Genomic DNA, 18,063 nt, shown 5'->3' with positions numbered 1-18,063 from the left:
TGTTGTGACGTCGTTGGTCCACGCCATGCTATGACGTGTACTTGGTAAATTGAAAACCGAGCAATGATTGGTTGACAGCGTTCCAAAGCCCAGCACAGTTGTATTTTGAAAGGATCTGCCCTATTGGTCGGCCGCATGTTCCTTGGCACAAGCTGCCAGCCCAAATAACGAGCGCGCGGCCATGTTGAATTGTCAATAATCTGAAAGACGAAACAATAGAGTGAAACTCGCTGAATATCTTCACACGAACACTTTTCTTACTGTAGCGCTGGTTATAAACAGCCAAAACATTACTAGAACAAAGCGTCCGACCGAGTGACGCTTCGCTTGGATGTAGCAAACTCGAGGTGGGTGCTTTGTAAAAGGTAGCTGTTCTTCGCAGACGCGTAGTTGCTAAGCTAACAACAGCATGTCAAGTTCGCTTGTTACAAGTTTGCGGTAGTATCGCTGGAAACATTTAGAGTAAAACAGGGAAGTTTGAGTCGACATACGTACCCTTTTAACTATAGACTCGTGGTCATTTTATGGTGAAAATGTTAGCTTACTAGCTTGATGGATAAAGCCACGTTGCTGTACAAAAAGTTGTAACAATGCATAGTTGCTTAATATTTGTCCAAGTATCTCGGTCCACCGATTCAAAGATGTTTTCTTATTCAGTTTTAAAAGAGATTTTTTTTCCCCCAATACTGATACAATTCTAAGACGGCCCATATATTCTGAGTGCATATTAAACTTTGAACAGTCCAATATCGCTTGGTTAGCATTAGCACATAGCAGACATAGCTCAACAAGTTTTTGTCTACGCGATGTGGACGTTCTTATTTATTTTGCGTCGGTTTGCCATTACATACATATACCGTTTACTTTTTGTTATTCGTTTGCTGCTGATTATCGATTTCATAGCCGACAAACGGGGCAACGTGTCTTTAAATCTCACTATTGTCAGGTTACGAACCCGTCAGCCAACTTTTAACGCGACATTAAAACAGCAACTGTACACGGACTTAAATGAGAAATGAGCTTAAGTGTCTGTCTTTTTCTTTTACATACTGTAATAACATTGTTTTCAGGTAACCCTGGATTTGGCGTACCCCACAGCACTTTCCCAACTGCCATCTCGCCTGTTAAATAGAAGAGGAGCTTCCAAACGGGAATTGAAAAGAATACATTCAACTCCAACCTCACGGAAAACCGCTCATTGAATGTAGAGACTTTACATGCTGAAATCTAAAATACGCTAAAGAATACTCAGGAATATCACTGTTGTAGTGAAAGGACTAAAGATTTTGAATTAAGATTTATTAGGTGTTCTGGACACATTGGTTTATTTATTCATATGAATGTTACTTTCTCCTTTTTGGAGAATTGTCTTGTAAATAGAAGCAAAAAGCCACAATTGGGACTCTTTTTTTTTCCAAGAGGCCTGAATTGTCAGATTGTGTAGACCAGCAAAAACGGTTTTATTTTTTTTTAAAGCAGTTTCTTTTCTCAAATTTGTGGACAAGAAGCGAACAAGCTTTATTGTAAGGACGTACTGAACAAATGGCTTCTACAAGAGCCGCAAACACTGCAGCAATGATTGAATTGGACAAACCTGCAAATGGGCAGCTCAAAGGACCAACCAAACTGGCTGGACAGCAGTCTGTATTCCAATCCCAACAACCCAGTGTCCCCCAGAAAAAGAGTGGCATTCCTCAAAGCAGTGGTGGAATCAAGTAAGGCATAATTAAAAAAAAATGTTTAATAGTGTTTACATCTTGAGGCTACGCATTTGCAAGGCTGTACACATGACTAAGGTGGCAATGTTAATAAAACTGATACTAATGTTACTTTTAAGGTTTGGTGATGACTGGAAAAAGTGCTTGGACGTACCTCCGAAAGACACTCGAATGAAAACTTCAGTAAGAAAACCTTTAGAAAAACAAAATGTGTTCTCCTTGAACTGTCTTTCACTACAAAGCCTTTCTCACTTTAATTTTTGCTGTGAAAGTGTGATGTTCTATTTCTTCACAGGATGTCACATCAACTAAAGGAAACGAATTTGAAGACTACTGTCTAAAACGAGAGCTTCTGATGGGAATATTTGAAATGGGTTGGGAAAAACCATCTCCTATTCAGGTGTGTGTTTTTTTTTTCCCCTTGATGTCCAAAATGCTTTCTCTTCTGCTGAAAATAACACATTGGATACAACTATTTTTTTCTTGGTGCTTGTGCCGAATGTTTTGTTCATTTCTTACCGTACTGTTTTGAATGTTTTATCTTCACTTATGTCCTTAGTTTCTATTTTTTTCTAGCAACTCGCATGATTATGTATAGGAGTGTAACAATCCATTTAGTTAGGTTGATGTGTGGTGTAATATCCCTATGATCTCGCTACATTAAACTGTGCTCGACAGGTTGGCTTTTTGAATGTCATATATAGAGCTCACATCACATGTAATTAATAGAATGCTTTGACATTAGAAAACAATGTCATGACAGACTTCAAATAAATGTTTGTTTGGAATTATGTGATGATAGACACTTAAAGTGCCAATCGATCGATTTTTGTCACTACATGGGATTTTGACAAAACAACCAATCAGTCCAACCGTCTGTCAAGTCTGTTTGTGCTATCAAGCACGAGTTCTCTGTTCATTAAAATCATAGTAGGTTCAACCACTGCTTTTTTAACCTGAAGAAACGTCATGTTGACATTTGTATTGCATAGGTGTTGCACTTTCCCCCCCCCAAATAGAAGGTGAATGCGCTTAATTGTTGACGCATTCAGAATTCATTTATACTCGGCAAACATCAGTATTGCAGGTCATCGTTTCACATTTGAACAGGTTAGAATTCTGGCTTAGAACTTACTGAATTGATTTCAAGACACTGAATTGTATTGTTTAAATTATGCAGTTTTGTCTTTCAATCACATTGGCAGCCTCAAAATAATATGAGCACTGAATCGTTGTTTAAACAAATCTTTACGCCTCTAATAATGTAGAATGCTTCCAGTAGTGAATACCAGGTAATGTTGTAAATGTTAAACCTTGCTTTCTTGCCAACAGGAAGAGAGCATCCCTATCGCATTGTCTGGCAGAGATATTTTGGCCCGGGCAAAAAATGGCACAGGAAAAAGTGGAGCCTACCTCATCCCTCTCCTTGAGAGAATAGATCTTAAGAAAGACCACATTCAGGGTAAGTCCACATATTTTCATGTGAATTAAAATGTAATTCACCCAAATATGTGAACAATAACTCGCATGAATTTCGAAATAATAAATAATAACAACAATAATAATAATAATAACAAAACTGTATAATACACTTTCTGACTTTTCAGCCATTGTGATGGTGCCAACAAGAGAGCTCGCTCTGCAGGTGAGCCAGATTAGCATTCAGATCGGCAAGCACCTTGGTGGAATCAAAGTAATGGCAACTACCGGTGGCACCAACTTGAGGGATGATATCATGCGCCTTGATGAGACTGGTAGGTGACAACATTTTATGGAATGTCGTTAACTGATTGGTATATCCTTTTATGAAGCACACATATTGGAAGTAAAATATTTGGAGTATGTTTTTTTTTTTTAATATGCCTTAAAAAGAGGAAACTAGTAAGCTCATTTGATATACACTTCCAAAAAGTTTGTTTGATTATAAAGATGGTAATATTTGGTTAGAACGTGAGACCAGCCTTCATGGTCATGGCTCCTGCCACATGTAAACAAGCGTGGTGCACCATTATGTCTTAAATCAGAGCCACACGTGCTCTCAGAAAAATGGTCTGTTTAAAGAGGAAATCTTGCGAGCTCAAACACAATGCATCATGGAGGTGGAATGAACATGACGGTTTTCTTTGTGTTTTCACTGAAAAATTCCAAAAGAAACCTCAATGACGGAACTTGAGTCGCGCACCTTGGTGGGCGTACGAAGAAACTGATGGGTACCATGTCTTTCCTTCTTCCCCCCTTCTCTTGTTGGGGCCCAGGTTCCGCCAAAGTTTCAAAAAAATTCTGGCGGAGACACTGGTGGTCCTTTTTTACTTGGCAGTGATTTTTGACTTGGAACTCATTTTTGCCCCCTTTTTGGTAGTGCAGTCATGAATGCTGAGGAAGGATGGTTGTTGTGGTGTGTTTTGTGACCATATTTGTGAGTTGTCACTCTTGGAAAAAAATGCCACTGTTCCATGTTTTCACCATTAGTGGATAATGGCTCTCATTTTCCTAAAGCATTAGAACCTTTTCCAGACAGTTGCTTAATTATTCATTTGTTTCTGATTTTTTTTTTTTTTTTTTTTTTTTAAATCTTAATTCGTCTCGCTTTTGAGGGCCATTTGTCAACTTTGCCTTCTCTGGCAGTGTTACTGTCGTGACTGAAGTGAGTTCTTGATGGAGAACAGGTGTGACAGTAATCGGGTCTAGGTGCAGCTAAAGAACTTGAACACAGGTCTGGTGGGTCACAGTAAAGATTTAGCTGATGTAGAAAGCAGTTTACTACACTGTTTGTCGGCTATGACTTTGTATTTTAATATTAAAACTCTGTTTTCCAAGTGTGAGAAACGGGCACATCAGTAAGATTAATTTCCACACCTTTATATGACATTATTGTATGTAATGGAAACCTTGTTCATGCTTTTAATACTGGAAACTGGTGACCAATGATGTATTTGGCTGGTTAACTTCATAGTTCTTATTCTGTTGAGCTGTTGATTTCTTTGGTTGTGGCACAATGTTGCCATTCAAGTTTTCCTAGCTGTAGATTGTGCCATTGTTGACAGTGACTGCGGTTACATGACGGCCCAGAAAACCGAAGTACTGCATTAGTCCGACCAAGGTCTGCATGTAACCCAGGAGAACATGATTCAATCGGACTCAACGTCTTAATCGAGCTATTGCCTTAATCGAGCTATTGCCTTAGTCAGGCTACGCTCTGCACGTAACCCCAGTCAGTGACAGAGCCTTGACTACTTTTTTTTGTTTATGAATGCAGGGTTCACACTTTCACCATTGACAATAACAAACTTGGCTGTAGCAAGTGCCCTCTGGCTGAAGCCACTGTTGGAGAAGCAACCACTGAATCCTAATCGCTTTTCTGACCATTTTTGTTTTTACAGTGCATGTGGTTATCGCGACACCAGGCCGGATACTGGACCTGATCAAAAAGGGTGTTGCAAAAGTGGACAGGGTACAAATGATGGTCATGGATGAGGTATTTTTTTTTAAATAATGGATATTTCTATCAATGAAAGCCTCGTGTGACCTAAAAATGATTGTGTCTCCAGGCAGATAAGCTCCTCTCACAGGACTTTGTGGTCCTAATTGAAGACATCATCAGTTTCCTGCCAAAGGGACGTCAGATTTTGCTTTACTCTGCCACTTTCCCAATCAGTGTGCAAAAGTTCATGGTAAAAACCACAACAAATACTCCCTCAATTGAGTGTTGGGGTAATCTCTACAAACCCTTTGTCATGTTGTAGAACAAGCACCTCCAGAAGCCTTATGAGATCAACTTGATGGAGGAGCTCACACTGAAGGGCATCACTCAGTACTACGCCTATGTGAGAGAGAGGCAGAAAGTCCATTGCCTCAACACTCTCTTTTCCAAGGTAATTGAATGCCTTTGTCTTGCTAACAAATTGTGCAAAGGGTGAGGTGGTTGCAGACGGGTCAGACGTTCCATCCCTGGAAAGGGTTATGTTTGAAAGTAAGTACATTTTCTGTTTAGGTCCAGGTCATAGACCTGGGCAAGTCAACTCTCATATTGTGCAGTTCTCTCAGATGAGGTGCATACTCTTAATACATCGCAAAGCTGAGCAAATAAAGCTGCTTGCAACAATGATGGAAAAAAAAATACAATGGCATTTAGTCATAATGTTTTGCTATTCGCAAGAATACTCGTGGCATTGTTCCCATCCATTGTCACAATTGTGGTGATGGGAAATGTATTTGAATTGACTGATCAGAACGTCATACAGTGGAATACTTATTGGATAGCCAAGCAAAGAATGTATTTGCCTTAGACTGTAGACTGGTGATAAATCTACTCAAGTGTGCCAAAGAATTGTTTTTCTTAAGACCTGGGAAGCAGTTTGAATCATGTCATTGTTGAACCATTTTCTCCCGTTCTTTCTGTTTTCAGCTTCAGATCAATCAGTCAATCATCTTCTGTAACTCGACCCAGAGAGTGGAACTGCTGGCCAAGAAAATCACTGAACTGGGTTATTCCTGTTTCTACATCCATGCCAAGATGATGCAGGAGTACAGGAACCGAGTGTTCCACGACTTCAGGAATGGCTTGTGCAGGAACCTGGTCTGCACAGGTGAGTCTCATGCGGCTGGATGCGTGTAGCCTAGTCCGATTTGATCTCATGGCTCTTCTTTTTCTTCTATACAGACCTGTTCACTCGGGGGATTGACATCCAGGCAGTGAATGTGGTCATCAACTTTGACTTCCCCAAAAGTGCAGAAACCTACTTGCATCGCATTGGCAGATCAGGTGAGCACATCTGCACCCACCTTTTCCAAGATGACAACTGAAGCAATTCTACTTCTACAGATGGGTTTTGTTTCACGCACAACAGTGCCTCTTGTCCTTTCTTTTAACTTCTTTGTCCTCTCAGGACGGTTTGGTCATCTTGGCCTGGCCATCAATCTGATTACTTCAGATGACCGCTACAACTTGAAGAGCATTGAGGATCAACTGGTCACTGACATCAAGCCCATACCCAGCAGCATTGACAAGAGTCTGTATGTGGCGGAGTTTCATTCAGTCGACGCAGACGAAGAAGACGGAGCCAAAAACAAAGAAGTTGGCGCAGCCTGAATGGTCAGTCTGGATTTGTCACATCACATTTCCATGGTTGACATGACCGGTAGATTCACTTGACTATTCCCAATACGGGAGATGACACTCCAATCCTTATTGTTAATGGGTTATCAGCTATAATTTATGGCACGACCAGTTGGCATCATAGCTCAAGGACAGATGGAGGTGTCCTGTAACTCCTACAGAGAAGCAAGGAAAAGATGTCTTGCCATCACTAAGCTCCATCATTTCTGAACAACCATTTCATGTATTCACATTGACTACTCCAGATAACTGGATCACTGTTGCTTCCATGCCAGGAGAAGTTAAATGTTAATCGTGCTAATTGAAAGCATCCTATCTGGTGAAGTGGATTAGAGGTGAAGGATTAAAGCGAATGCTTGTATTGGAGACTGACTTGACAATCTACTGCACATTAAACGTTAAACTTGTTTGTAAAGGGTATGATTTCACTGGTTTGTATCTCTATTTTTCTTAGGGAAGAAGTGGGCACCCGGCATGCAGCGCAGGCATTCGACCACACGTTACACAAGATACCCTGAGAAGATCGACGCTCTGTTTGATTTACGACTGTCACCTCTTTTCATTTCCATTTTAGAACGTTTTGAAATCGGCCTCCTCAAAATGTTTGGTCCAGCACTACTGTATTGACTTGTTTTGATTTAGGCTAGGTGGGATTAACATTGACAAACATTCAGTCCAACTTGACACTTGAGCTCCTGCAGCACATGCATTTTTCCTGGATTTAAACAAGTTCTCTGGCGTGGATGTGCTAAAAACAAATCATTCCATTGTTCAGTTTTGTGCAAATGAAATCATTTTCCTGGGCTGTAACAAAGTTCTTTGTATTGAATGCTAGCACTTGTCTTTGTTTTAAATACTGGCGCCTTTTCGACCCACTGGAATATTTCATTGCAACTGTCAGTTCTATGCTTGGGAAATAGTCATTTTAGGTGGGAACCAAATTTCAGAAATGAATTGCACACTTGCAATGCAAGAGTCGCACACTTGCAATGCAAGAGTCGCACACTAGATTTTGATGTTAAAAACCAAACTTTTGTTTTGACAGTACGTTTCTCAGGTTTGCATGATCATCCTCCCCTTGTCTGTCCTTCCCAAAGTGCCTTGATCTGCCAGTGGATTGAAATCTAGATCATGGATTGGATCATGCTGGTTTACTCAAGTATTTGTGACCACCTACCTGACCAAGTGGGATCACGGCTGGACTTGTGATCAGACCTATCCTTTAAAATTAAACTCAGCCAGGAGAGCTCTTGTTTGAACGGAGGGCTTGTGCTTTATATTCAATACCAGTGCTTTTGTTACAGTCTCACTGTCTAGCAATGCTTTTCATGAACTTCAAAGAACGGTAATTTTTGTAACGTGTGTTTGACACTGCTGCAAAAATAAAAAGCCCGATGTTAATATGGTGTGGTTTTTAACTGCAAAGATCATTGTATTGACTACTGAAGGTTTGACTTATCTAGTTACATTCCTGTTTGCTGTTGGCGAAGTAAGGGGAATGGAATATACAAGGTTATGAATAATGAAACTTTCCATTGGCAGTTGAGTTTGGGGTTTTAGGGGAACCAACTGGGAGCATGTGATTGACAAGCATAAATCTAAATAGACTTGAGCTAGGTGAGCCAGGGTGGTTGAGTTTAACTATGTATTCACAACCCCTCAAAGCAATGCTTCGAATAGTGTGACGTGTTTTAGGACGTGTCATTTTACTTAGAGAAGATGTGTTTTAGGACAGTGAATTTTCCAAACTAATGAGAGCTCAAGCTCTACATAAAGGTGTTAAGGTAGTTTGGGCCTCTGAAACGGATGTTACATGGCAGTTTTTTTCAAGCACCTCGAGTTGGACTGGTGTCTTTTACCAGAATATACAGGGCCATTGCTGTTGCTCTTTTTGTATTTATCCCTTGGGTTTAAAACTCCCCAACAAAACCGTCACATCAGCTAGTGACGATGATGGTACGTTGATATTTAGTAGGTTTCCTGTGCCAAACCGAAATACCCTTGGAATGTCATTCAATTGTAGGACCGACTGTATAGGCAGCGTTTGACCCTTGTCTGACGTCATCACACGTGGGCTGTACTAGCCGCGTGCTTTACCAATCAGCGCTCGCTATACCATCTCGCAGCCAATAGACGCAGGGGTCATGGAAAATGGGCGGGGCAGCCTTCGAGCTCGGTCACGGAGGTTGTGGTGAACTTTGCCGGTGTTGAAATCCTGCCGGACTAAATCTGCCAATGTGAGTACCTTTTACATTTTGCTCGGTGGCGCACCTCCAACAAACACTTCAGATGTATACCAGAAAGTGGTGCTAATTTAAGATGAATATATAAGTGTCCGTTGAAAGTCTCGCGGGTCTCGTGGTCGGCTCCACATGGCTACCTAGCATGCTAACAATGCTAGCGAGCGTTAGCCGTCTCCAGGCGATTATATGTGTCGTGCACCAGCGCTCACTGTCGACTTGAAAGTTCGCTTTAAAAATAATCGATTCGTCGCCAAGAGGGGCTATTTGGGGACGTGTCATTGCTGCTGTTTTAATTGTAGCTTGTCGTTGAATTCGGCTTTAGTGGGCCTCCTATTTAAGAAGTACCGATGCTAGTGCTAGCGTTTTCCCAGTTGAAATACTGCTTTAAAAAAAGGTTAAACGTCATTATAGACACTGTCAAATCGCCTCAGCTTCGCGTCATACATTTGAGGGATGTGCTATCCTCAAGAGTAATGGTTTAATTCGCATAATTACATTGGCTTTTTAAAGCTGAACTGGTGCTGTTGTGTGTTAATAAATTGGTCTTGCACTCAAAGATCTCCGATGAAAGGGCTAGAAGTTGTACCTGAAAACGCCTACCGTGACTATCGCATCACCCAAGTCCATAGACCAGAGGTGGGCAATTAAATTTCCCAAGGGGCCGGGTTATATATTGTGACCGTTGAGAAGGGCCGTCAAACACAAAGAGAGGAGGACAAGTGAAAATTGAAAATAAAAATCATGTGTGATTATGAATTTACACTGTAAAAATGCGTAGAAACTGTTGGTTTGTTGTGTTTTATTTAATTTAAACCACATTCCATTTAAAGATTGTCAATGTGGCTCATACATTTCAAAATTTACTTTCAATTCTGATGTATTTTAAGGGACAAGAAATACTCCTAAAATAGCCAACGGAAAAGATTTAGAAAAATAATTAAACAAGAAAGTTATGTCTCAGTTACATCATAATAAACAAAAAACAATCCATAAGACAAAATGTCAGAGACAACAACAATGTCAGTTTTATAGCTTTGCTCTGACTCCAGGAGGGCCACATAAATACAGTCAAAGGGCCGCATTTGGCCCCCGGGCCGCACTTTGCCCAGGTCTGCCATAGACCGATGTCGTCTCACCGTCCCAGGTCTGTGCTGCATTATGCAGGACAGTGTCATACAGTTACACGTACAGCACGCGACTGTCATGAAGAGTTATCTCGGGTTGCAACTAACGCCTGTTTTTGTAGTCACTTCTGACGAGCACAAAGATTTGTGTGATTATTGTGTTATAAATAGTCATTGGGAAAACTTGGTTAAACGACAACCATCGTAACAGTCGTCTACTCAACTGTCTTATCGCTTCGCCATATTGTATTGTAATGTCGTAAATGTTTAACACTTCTCGTGTTACGTACCGGTTTGAAACTTTACATACTAGTTACTGAAATAGTGGTTTTAATGGTTTTTTTTTTGGCCCGATGGACTCAGCTCTTTTCAACTGTATTGGCTAGTTGTTGCGGCTCTGAAGTGATGTTGTGCTCAACATACGCTCTCCTCTCCTTTTCTACAGAATGGGTAGTGTTCTGGCTGCTGCCTCACCTAGTCCGACCCCGGCTGCGGCCGGAGGTGCTCAAGGAGTCCCGGGTATGGTGTCTGTGCCTCCGGGGTTTACCATGCCTCCAGTGTCTTCCGTCCCTTCTTCACCCGACCAACAGACAGCTGATGCCGACTCATCTCTTGCAAACCCTGGGACGTACGAGGAGTGTCACCGCAAATGTAAAGGTAGGCGATTACTTTTCCCACAATTTAATTTAAAGGAATTGGTGTTGGATGACATTCATTGTCTCTGTGCTGTGAATCATTCATAATACATCATGGACGTGTGCATTTCACTAGATCTAGGATGATCTATTTTATGAACACGTTTGTTTTTCTGTTTGCCTTTTTTCAGAGGTCTTCCCGATGCAGATGGAAGGTGTGCGGTTAGTTGTGAATAAGGGCCTCAGTAACCATTTCCAAGTCAGCCATACGATTAATCTGAGCACACTTGGGGACTCGGGTTATCGATTTGGCTCCACGTATGTTGGCACGAAACAAACAGGACCAACCGAGGTAACTATTTCATTCATCATTTGGATGGGAATTCAAATGTAATAACCTCTGTCGTTTTTTCTTCAGTCATTCCCAGTAATGGTAGGAGATATGGACAACACAGGCAGCTTGAATGCCCAGGTCATCCATCAGCTGACATCTGCAGTGCGATCTAAAGTGGCCATCCAGGTACTAGAGACTATTTTGTTATCATTTTATGAAATAAACATGACTCTGATGTAGCCAGACGCTTGCTTTGCTGAAGCCATTGTTTCATACCAAATAGGAACTTTTGAGTATTCTGCTTCTTGCAGACACTGATTCCTAAATATTCAGTACTCAGTGAAGTTGCTTTGACCAAATGATTCCTGTGAATCAGACATATTTATACTGAACATGCACATTTACTTTTTCCCCCAGACTCAACAGCATAAGTTTGTGAACTGGCAGTGTGACATGGAGTACCGTGGCCAAGACTTCACATCTGCTGTGACACTTGGAAACCCGGATCTTCTTGTTGGATCTGGTATGAACATTTCCGTTTCATCTTGCCAAACCGTGAGCGGCCAGAATGAATTCCTAAACTGAATCTGAATGGTTCCCAGTACTGTTCCACTCATGTATAGATAAATAGAGGCCCTTTATTTTTTTCATGTCACTGCAACAACAGTAAAGAAACCAAAGACATCGAAGACAGTAAAGGCACCAAAGACAAAAAAGACACTCACTAAACAAAGATGTACAAAACGCAATGGTACATGTCAAACTGAAAGCTGCAGGACGTTGGAGATCCAAATGAAGCAAATAAAAAAATAGATTAAATTAAAACAATGAATCCCATCTATGCTCTATGCTCGTAATACTCCATAGAAAATGGATGATGCCACCATCACTGCGTTACAGGAGGTCCTCAGGAGTGTTCCCTGCATTCCAAAGGACCTCAGCCTCCTGAGCAGGAACAGCCTGCTCTGCCCATTCTTGAAGAGAATATCCAGTTTGTTGTTCAGGTGAACACCTAGGTACTTGTATGATGCCACCCTCTTGATATCTGCACTCAGCAGTGCAGGTGGAGAGTGTTGATGCCTGCCGGGGTCCATCCTGAACTCTGTCGTCTCTGTTCGTAACGAGACTGACCAGAGGACTTCGGGTGTGTGTCTTTAATGTCTTCACTGTTGCTGCTGCGACGACATGTCTCTTTGACCAACTGTGGTACAAATAAAGCATGTTTAACGCAAGTCACAGTGAATGTTCCCTTCTACGTCAGTCCTGCAAACCATAGATGCTGTCCGCTCCTTGCTGCCAGCCAAATGTATTTTTGGTTCAAAATGAAGGCCATGTTTACACAAAAAATTCTCACCTGTACGCGGCCAGAAATGGGAAATGATGTAACTGGGGCTGAGTTTATGAATGACAACTGACTGACTTGCCAACTGTCGTGGGATAAATAAAGCCTGTCTAATAAGAGCACAATTTATATGGACTTGTTTACTGTTTTAGGGATTTTGGTGGCTCACTACCTCCAGTCCATAACACCGGCATTAGCTTTAGGCGGTGAGCTTGTTTACCACAGAAGACCAGGAGAAGAAGGGACGGTCACCTCCTTCCTCGGCCGATACAACGGTGAGGTGACACATTCAACATTGTTGTGTAAAAGTGAAATGTTTTTGTGTTCCTGTGCAGATATGAGTGGCACTGCTTTGAGTCACGATTCAATTTGGTTTCACTTTGGGTTTTTTTTTCATATTTCGTTTTTCCTCAGGTGACAACTATGTGGCAACGCTGACTTTAGGAGGAGCAGGAGCCCATGCAACGTACTATCACAAAGCCAATGATCAGGTGAGTGGCTCCTGTTGTTTAGCGTTTCATATGTATGATTGGCTGTAAAACTAGTCGAACTACTTCCATGAATGATTTAGACTTGTTGGCTTTCAGAGTTTATTTGGAATGACATGCAGTTGGCTCTTCCTTTTCAGATGAAATTGAGTTCCTTGTAGCACAGGTGTGGACCGGGTTGCTCTGGTCTGGTTTAATGACGGGATTTTATTTTATGGCTGGTAGTTCACTTTCTTAATGGACACATTTGGAGCCTTACCTCTGGCGTGGCGCCATCATGTGGCAGCTTTCTCAGTGGACAAATGCCATATCCACGTTTGTGAAACTGATGCAAACAAACCCCTGTGACAGACACTATCAGGGTGTAATGTCTATGCTGCTCATTTGGCTGTTTCTTCTGTCGTACAGTTGCAGTTAGGCGTTGAATTTGAGGCCAGTACAAGAATGCAGGACACCACGACGTCTTTTGGCTACCAGCTGGACCTTCCTAAGGCGAACTTGCTATTCAAAGGTAAGTCATTGTGAATGTATGCTAGGCACTGTTTGTCTTATGTGACTTCACTTTCCAACGATTTTTTTTTAATGTGCAATTAAAACAGAAAATTGCTAAGTTGACATATTCTGGGTCAATGATGATCTGATTTAAATTGGTGTTTCATGTTCATTTCAATAACCCAAGTCGAATATTGGACAACAAAAGAAGCCTGTAACCTCTTATCCCATTTTGGCGTTTCCTGCTGTGCTTGAAATAGGTGTTGGACTGTTGAGCACCTGCTCATGATGTTGACAAACACAAGATAGAAATGCGTTTGCTGTGTTTTTGTCTTCAGGCACCATTGACAGTAATTGGGTAGTTGGGGCAACACTCGAAAAGAAACTCCCCCCACTGCCTCTCACATTGGCCCTGGGGGCATTTCTCAACCACCGCAAAAACAAGTTCCAGTGTGGATTCGGTGTCACCATTGGCTAAAGAGCTGGAGCCATCTGCTCACATACCACAGCTTGGACCGGTACAGAGACACACAGGGACCTGGACTGAGTTTTAAACATTGAATTCAGAGACTCTTCTCAGTCCTGTGATGTCTGTGGCAGACAGAGAGACAGACAAAGGAGCCGGGACGGGCCAAGCCATGCCTACATTCTGTAGCACACATGTCTTTACTTTACGCTGTTTTGAAACAAATAAAAATAAAACCAACAGGCTAAGAGCGATCTATATTGGAACGCGTCCGGTTGATGCATGGGGTCCTGATATGAAAATCAAACGTTCGTTGTTAGACGTAATATATGGTGGTCATGTATGATGGATGAAAATAAATGTGATTACGTTTTGTAAACTGGTCAAACTCATCAATGATCAAGCCTTATACAGTGGTGCAAATATTCATCAGTTACAGTCCAGCACATGTTTAAAAAAAAAAAAAAAATTACTGCATGGACAATGCTTAAAATATGCAGCATTGAGCACTGAATGAATTTCATGTTGTTATAGAAGAAATTATTTTCAGCGTTATATGGTTTAATTTACTCACTTTATCAATTTCAGTTGATAAAGGCATCTAACAATTGATGCCTTTCAGTTTCAGGCATCAATTGTTAGATGCCTGAAACTGCAGATTATACAGTGCACAGCAGTTAACTTGCACAGAAGAGTTGTGCCGTGTGCCGTCTACGCGATCTTGACTGAACCCTGAAGGATAAAATGCACTTGTTGGCATCCAGTAATCTGCATCTGTGCACTGAATGCACATGTGCTGCCAGATAGGCGGGTTGTTCTATGAATAGCTTCTATCACAAGAATAGTCTTTCGTGTTTTCTGTTGCAAGAGCGATCCAGCCTCCTCCACCCATCTTGATCGTCGTCCAGTTACTCCTAACACCTTCATGCTCTTATTGCCACATCCATCGCGATGGAACGGTATGAAATTTGTGCTCAAATATTCAAACGTTTCTTGAATCCGTTTGAAATCAACAGTGTTCTATTTTATAAATGAACAAAACAAGCAGGTGTTGACAAAGAAGTCAAATGATGCACTCTGAAGTTTCAAAAATAAATGCGGCACAACTGTTTTTGCATTTTTTTGCAGATGTATTTTTATGCAAAGCACAAACTTAAAGAAAAAACACCATCAAGTGTAAACATATCTGGAATGTAGACGTCTGCATTTGAGATGCCTGGTGTTTGTCACGTTGAGGACGAAGAACCTCCCGGCCTCATGGGCAGTGGCATCATGATATGGCATTGACGCTGGTAGTGCCGCGTTGGACCTCCGTTGGGCATCACCCGGGCCAGAAGTAGAGCTGGGTAAGCCCAAATGTGAGCCCCACTTCTCCTACAGCTAGAGCCAGAGGAGCCAAGGTCGGCCTCGCACGTGCTGGGACTGGTAGAGTGCGGAACTTCAGCCGAGCACAGCTGTCCGTAAAATTTCTAAATTCACGTTTTTGCTTCTGACGCACAAGACTGAAACATTGCGACATGTATTCCCCCTCCCAAAAATAACATTGCTTCTGGCTTTTTACAGCAAGAAAGAAGTGTCACAATAAATTTACATTTGAGAATGACACTATCAACTGAGAGGGACAAAAAAGCCCACATTTTAAGGTGTAATCCATGACTGCCACATACAGTATGTATATTTTTTTAATACAGGATAGAACGTTTTGGGAAATGGAGACCAACCAATAAGACAATTGAGTTTTTAATGGTATTTAATATTACAGCAACGTCATGACGTTAGTGGAACCCACTCCCCGTGTGGCAGGTTTATCGCACCATTTGATGTCTACTTACGGTGACCTTAAAAGATCCCATGATGCTTTGCAGCCCGGTCAACCAATCACAGCAGCATGGCCCTCCGCGAATCGATGAGAAGTGGGAAGAAGTACAAACACACGTGGACGAAAACTCAGCTTTAATGTCCGAACACCAGTCATTTCATTTCTCTGATGTGACATGGCTCAATCTTTGCCCCATCAAGCTCCTTTTTAAAGTCAGGGAAACTGTGCTTAGTTCTGAACTCATTTCAACCACTGGTGTCAGACGGCCATCAAAGAGCCTGAGGCCTCTGTCGAAAGAGCCGCATCTGAGCCCTGTACGAACCGTTTCCCACTGTTAACCATTTTTAACAGTAACCGTTTTAACATACTACCTCATTGGTTTTCTTCTTGTCCTTTTCTTTTCTTGTTTTTCTTCTCCCTTTTGTCAGCATTCCTTAGCAAGCATCATTAAAAGTTTGCGTGTAAAGCGGATCCAGTGGACACATGCAACCTTTAACCAAATAAACCCCTTTCATCTCAAAACCAACTTTAACTTCAATGCAAGTTCATGACAATATCATCACCCACCTATTGTTAAAATGACTGTTCTGCCTTGTTCTGTTAGTTTAATTCAACAAACTTGAAAGGTATTAGTAAATGTGTCGCCACTGTAGCTTTTTCAATCTCTCAAAATAAGCTTTAATATGCAGAAATATCAAGGCAGAAAGTGGTTCCCCTAAATCCCCCAACCAAGTGCGATGAAGAACGACAAAAGTTTATAGTAACTCCATTTCCCACAGTGTGAGAGGCCCATCATGGCATCAGCAGCGTTAGCATGGCCCATAGAATGAGTACAGGAGAAGCCACCATGGCAGGGCAGAAGCCGAAGACACTGCAACAGAGAGACGCAACAGTAGAGGTCACAACCTGTGTCACAGTCAAGAGCCGTGAGTTTTAGCACAGGACAGATCTGCTGTTGACCCTTTAATAGCCTCATTCGCTCTCCTCTTTGTGGATGTGAATATAAAGTACTACCACTTGGAAGTTAAATAATTGTGTGCTTTTACCTTTTGTCCTTAGTGGGTTCAGGGGGTGGCGCTTTTGTCACTGGCAAACTGTAAACATCACAAATGTATTAATGGACAGACTGCATTTAGTGGCGTTTCACCTTTGAGTTCAAGGTCACAATACATTTTGGTGAAGCAGTCCTCCTCTTTCCGGTACTTCCCGGCGTGCTGACCTTCAAACGGTTCCAATTGAGGACATGCCAGAGAATTGATGTCTTTGTAGGGAGATAATTCTAAGAAGACAGAATCAACAGTGTTTTTGTTGTGTGTAACTCAAGGGAATGTGGGGCTACCTTCCAGGTCCACAAACAGAACCACACTCCCTCCCTTGTAAAGGTGCAGTCTGTCCAGGAGCATCAGAAATGCGCTGGTGGAATACTCATGACCGAGGAGGATGCTTTCATCGTCCTTGGACTTTATCACTCTGTCAGTATTTTCCCGGGGGTTCCCCCAGATGAGATCTATGAACCACAAAGACATGAGACGTGAGCATATTATTATTATTATTAGGATTATTTTTCTCCCGGTCAAACTTGCCTCCATTTACTTCGGCTTCTGGGTCCACAGGAGACTCGTTGATGAAGGACATCCGATCTTGATAACGGGGATTCCTATCCAGAAGTGTAAATATCACTCTGTGGTTTTCAACCGGCCATTGCAGTTTAGCATCGTTTTTCCCCGAGGCCAGCGCAATAAATGGTCGGAATAATTTATCGGTGATATCGACCCCGCCGATGAAGCCGTAGCCCGACGTGGAATAAACCACCTCTGAGTCGACATGACTCATGTTTAAGAAGTTGTCCACGTGAATGGCCACGGCCGGGCACTTGGTCTCGGAGATGTTGATGTCATCGATTGATATGCCGCCCACTGAGATTCCGTTTCCTTTGCGAACTTGGAACTCCACCCGGAAACGTCTCACAGCGTTCAGGGGAACATGGTGGATCTTCCAGAACTCTGTTGCAGGACCTGGAGGGGTGAACACATGAATGTATGAAACCTAGATCTGACTCAATATTTGATAACAACGTGTGCAAACGCACTGGATTTTTACCTGTAACCTGTCCAACGAGGCGACGGGTTCCCTTGTGGTCCTTGTAATCTTTATACTCCCTTAGCCAGATATTCATAATGTCTGCATCACTTCCACTGTGGTAGTAGAAGAACTGCAAACATTGTATCTTACAGCCCAAAGTTGGAGTCATCACAGGGGTTGCAACCCAGCCGGATTCGCCCTCCC

The 18,063-nt window shown here is 42.0% G+C and overlaps 2 protein-coding genes across 2 annotated transcripts; both read left to right on the top strand.

The window, feature by feature from the left end:
- The first annotated feature begins 142 nt into the window (after window positions 1–142).
- Window positions 143–8,221, top strand: ddx61 (DEAD (Asp-Glu-Ala-Asp) box helicase 61). The gene is made up of 13 exons (XM_053881726.1): window positions 143–347; window positions 1,071–1,715; window positions 1,838–1,901; window positions 2,014–2,118; window positions 3,051–3,180; window positions 3,326–3,472; window positions 5,099–5,193; window positions 5,267–5,389; window positions 5,462–5,590; window positions 6,124–6,304; window positions 6,379–6,480; window positions 6,605–6,810; window positions 7,289–8,221. Exons 2-12 carry the CDS (start codon window positions 1,543–1,545, stop codon window positions 6,805–6,807), a joined length of 1,452 nt encoding a protein of 483 aa, XP_053737701.1. The 5' UTR covers window positions 143–347; window positions 1,071–1,542; the 3' UTR covers window positions 6,808–6,810; window positions 7,289–8,221.
- A 759-nt stretch (window positions 8,222–8,980) lies between these two features.
- Window positions 8,981–14,413, top strand: tomm40 (translocase of outer mitochondrial membrane 40 homolog (yeast)). Its single transcript, XM_053881024.1, has 9 exons — window positions 8,981–9,071; window positions 10,647–10,858; window positions 11,028–11,188; window positions 11,255–11,356; window positions 11,588–11,693; window positions 12,665–12,787; window positions 12,927–13,003; window positions 13,409–13,511; window positions 13,831–14,413. Exons 2-9 carry the CDS (start codon window positions 10,648–10,650, stop codon window positions 13,968–13,970), a joined length of 1,023 nt encoding a protein of 340 aa, XP_053736999.1. The 5' UTR covers window positions 8,981–9,071; window position 10,647; the 3' UTR covers window positions 13,971–14,413.
- Window positions 14,414–18,063: the final 3,650 nt, after the last annotated feature.

This window comes from Synchiropus splendidus, chromosome 12, assembly GCF_027744825.2.
Source record: "Synchiropus splendidus isolate RoL2022-P1 chromosome 12, RoL_Sspl_1.0, whole genome shotgun sequence".
NCBI classification, from domain to species: domain Eukaryota; kingdom Metazoa; phylum Chordata; class Actinopteri; order Syngnathiformes; family Callionymidae; genus Synchiropus; species Synchiropus splendidus.
The sequence above is the reverse complement of the archived record's forward strand: the minus strand, read 5'-3'. Positions and strand labels throughout refer to the sequence as shown.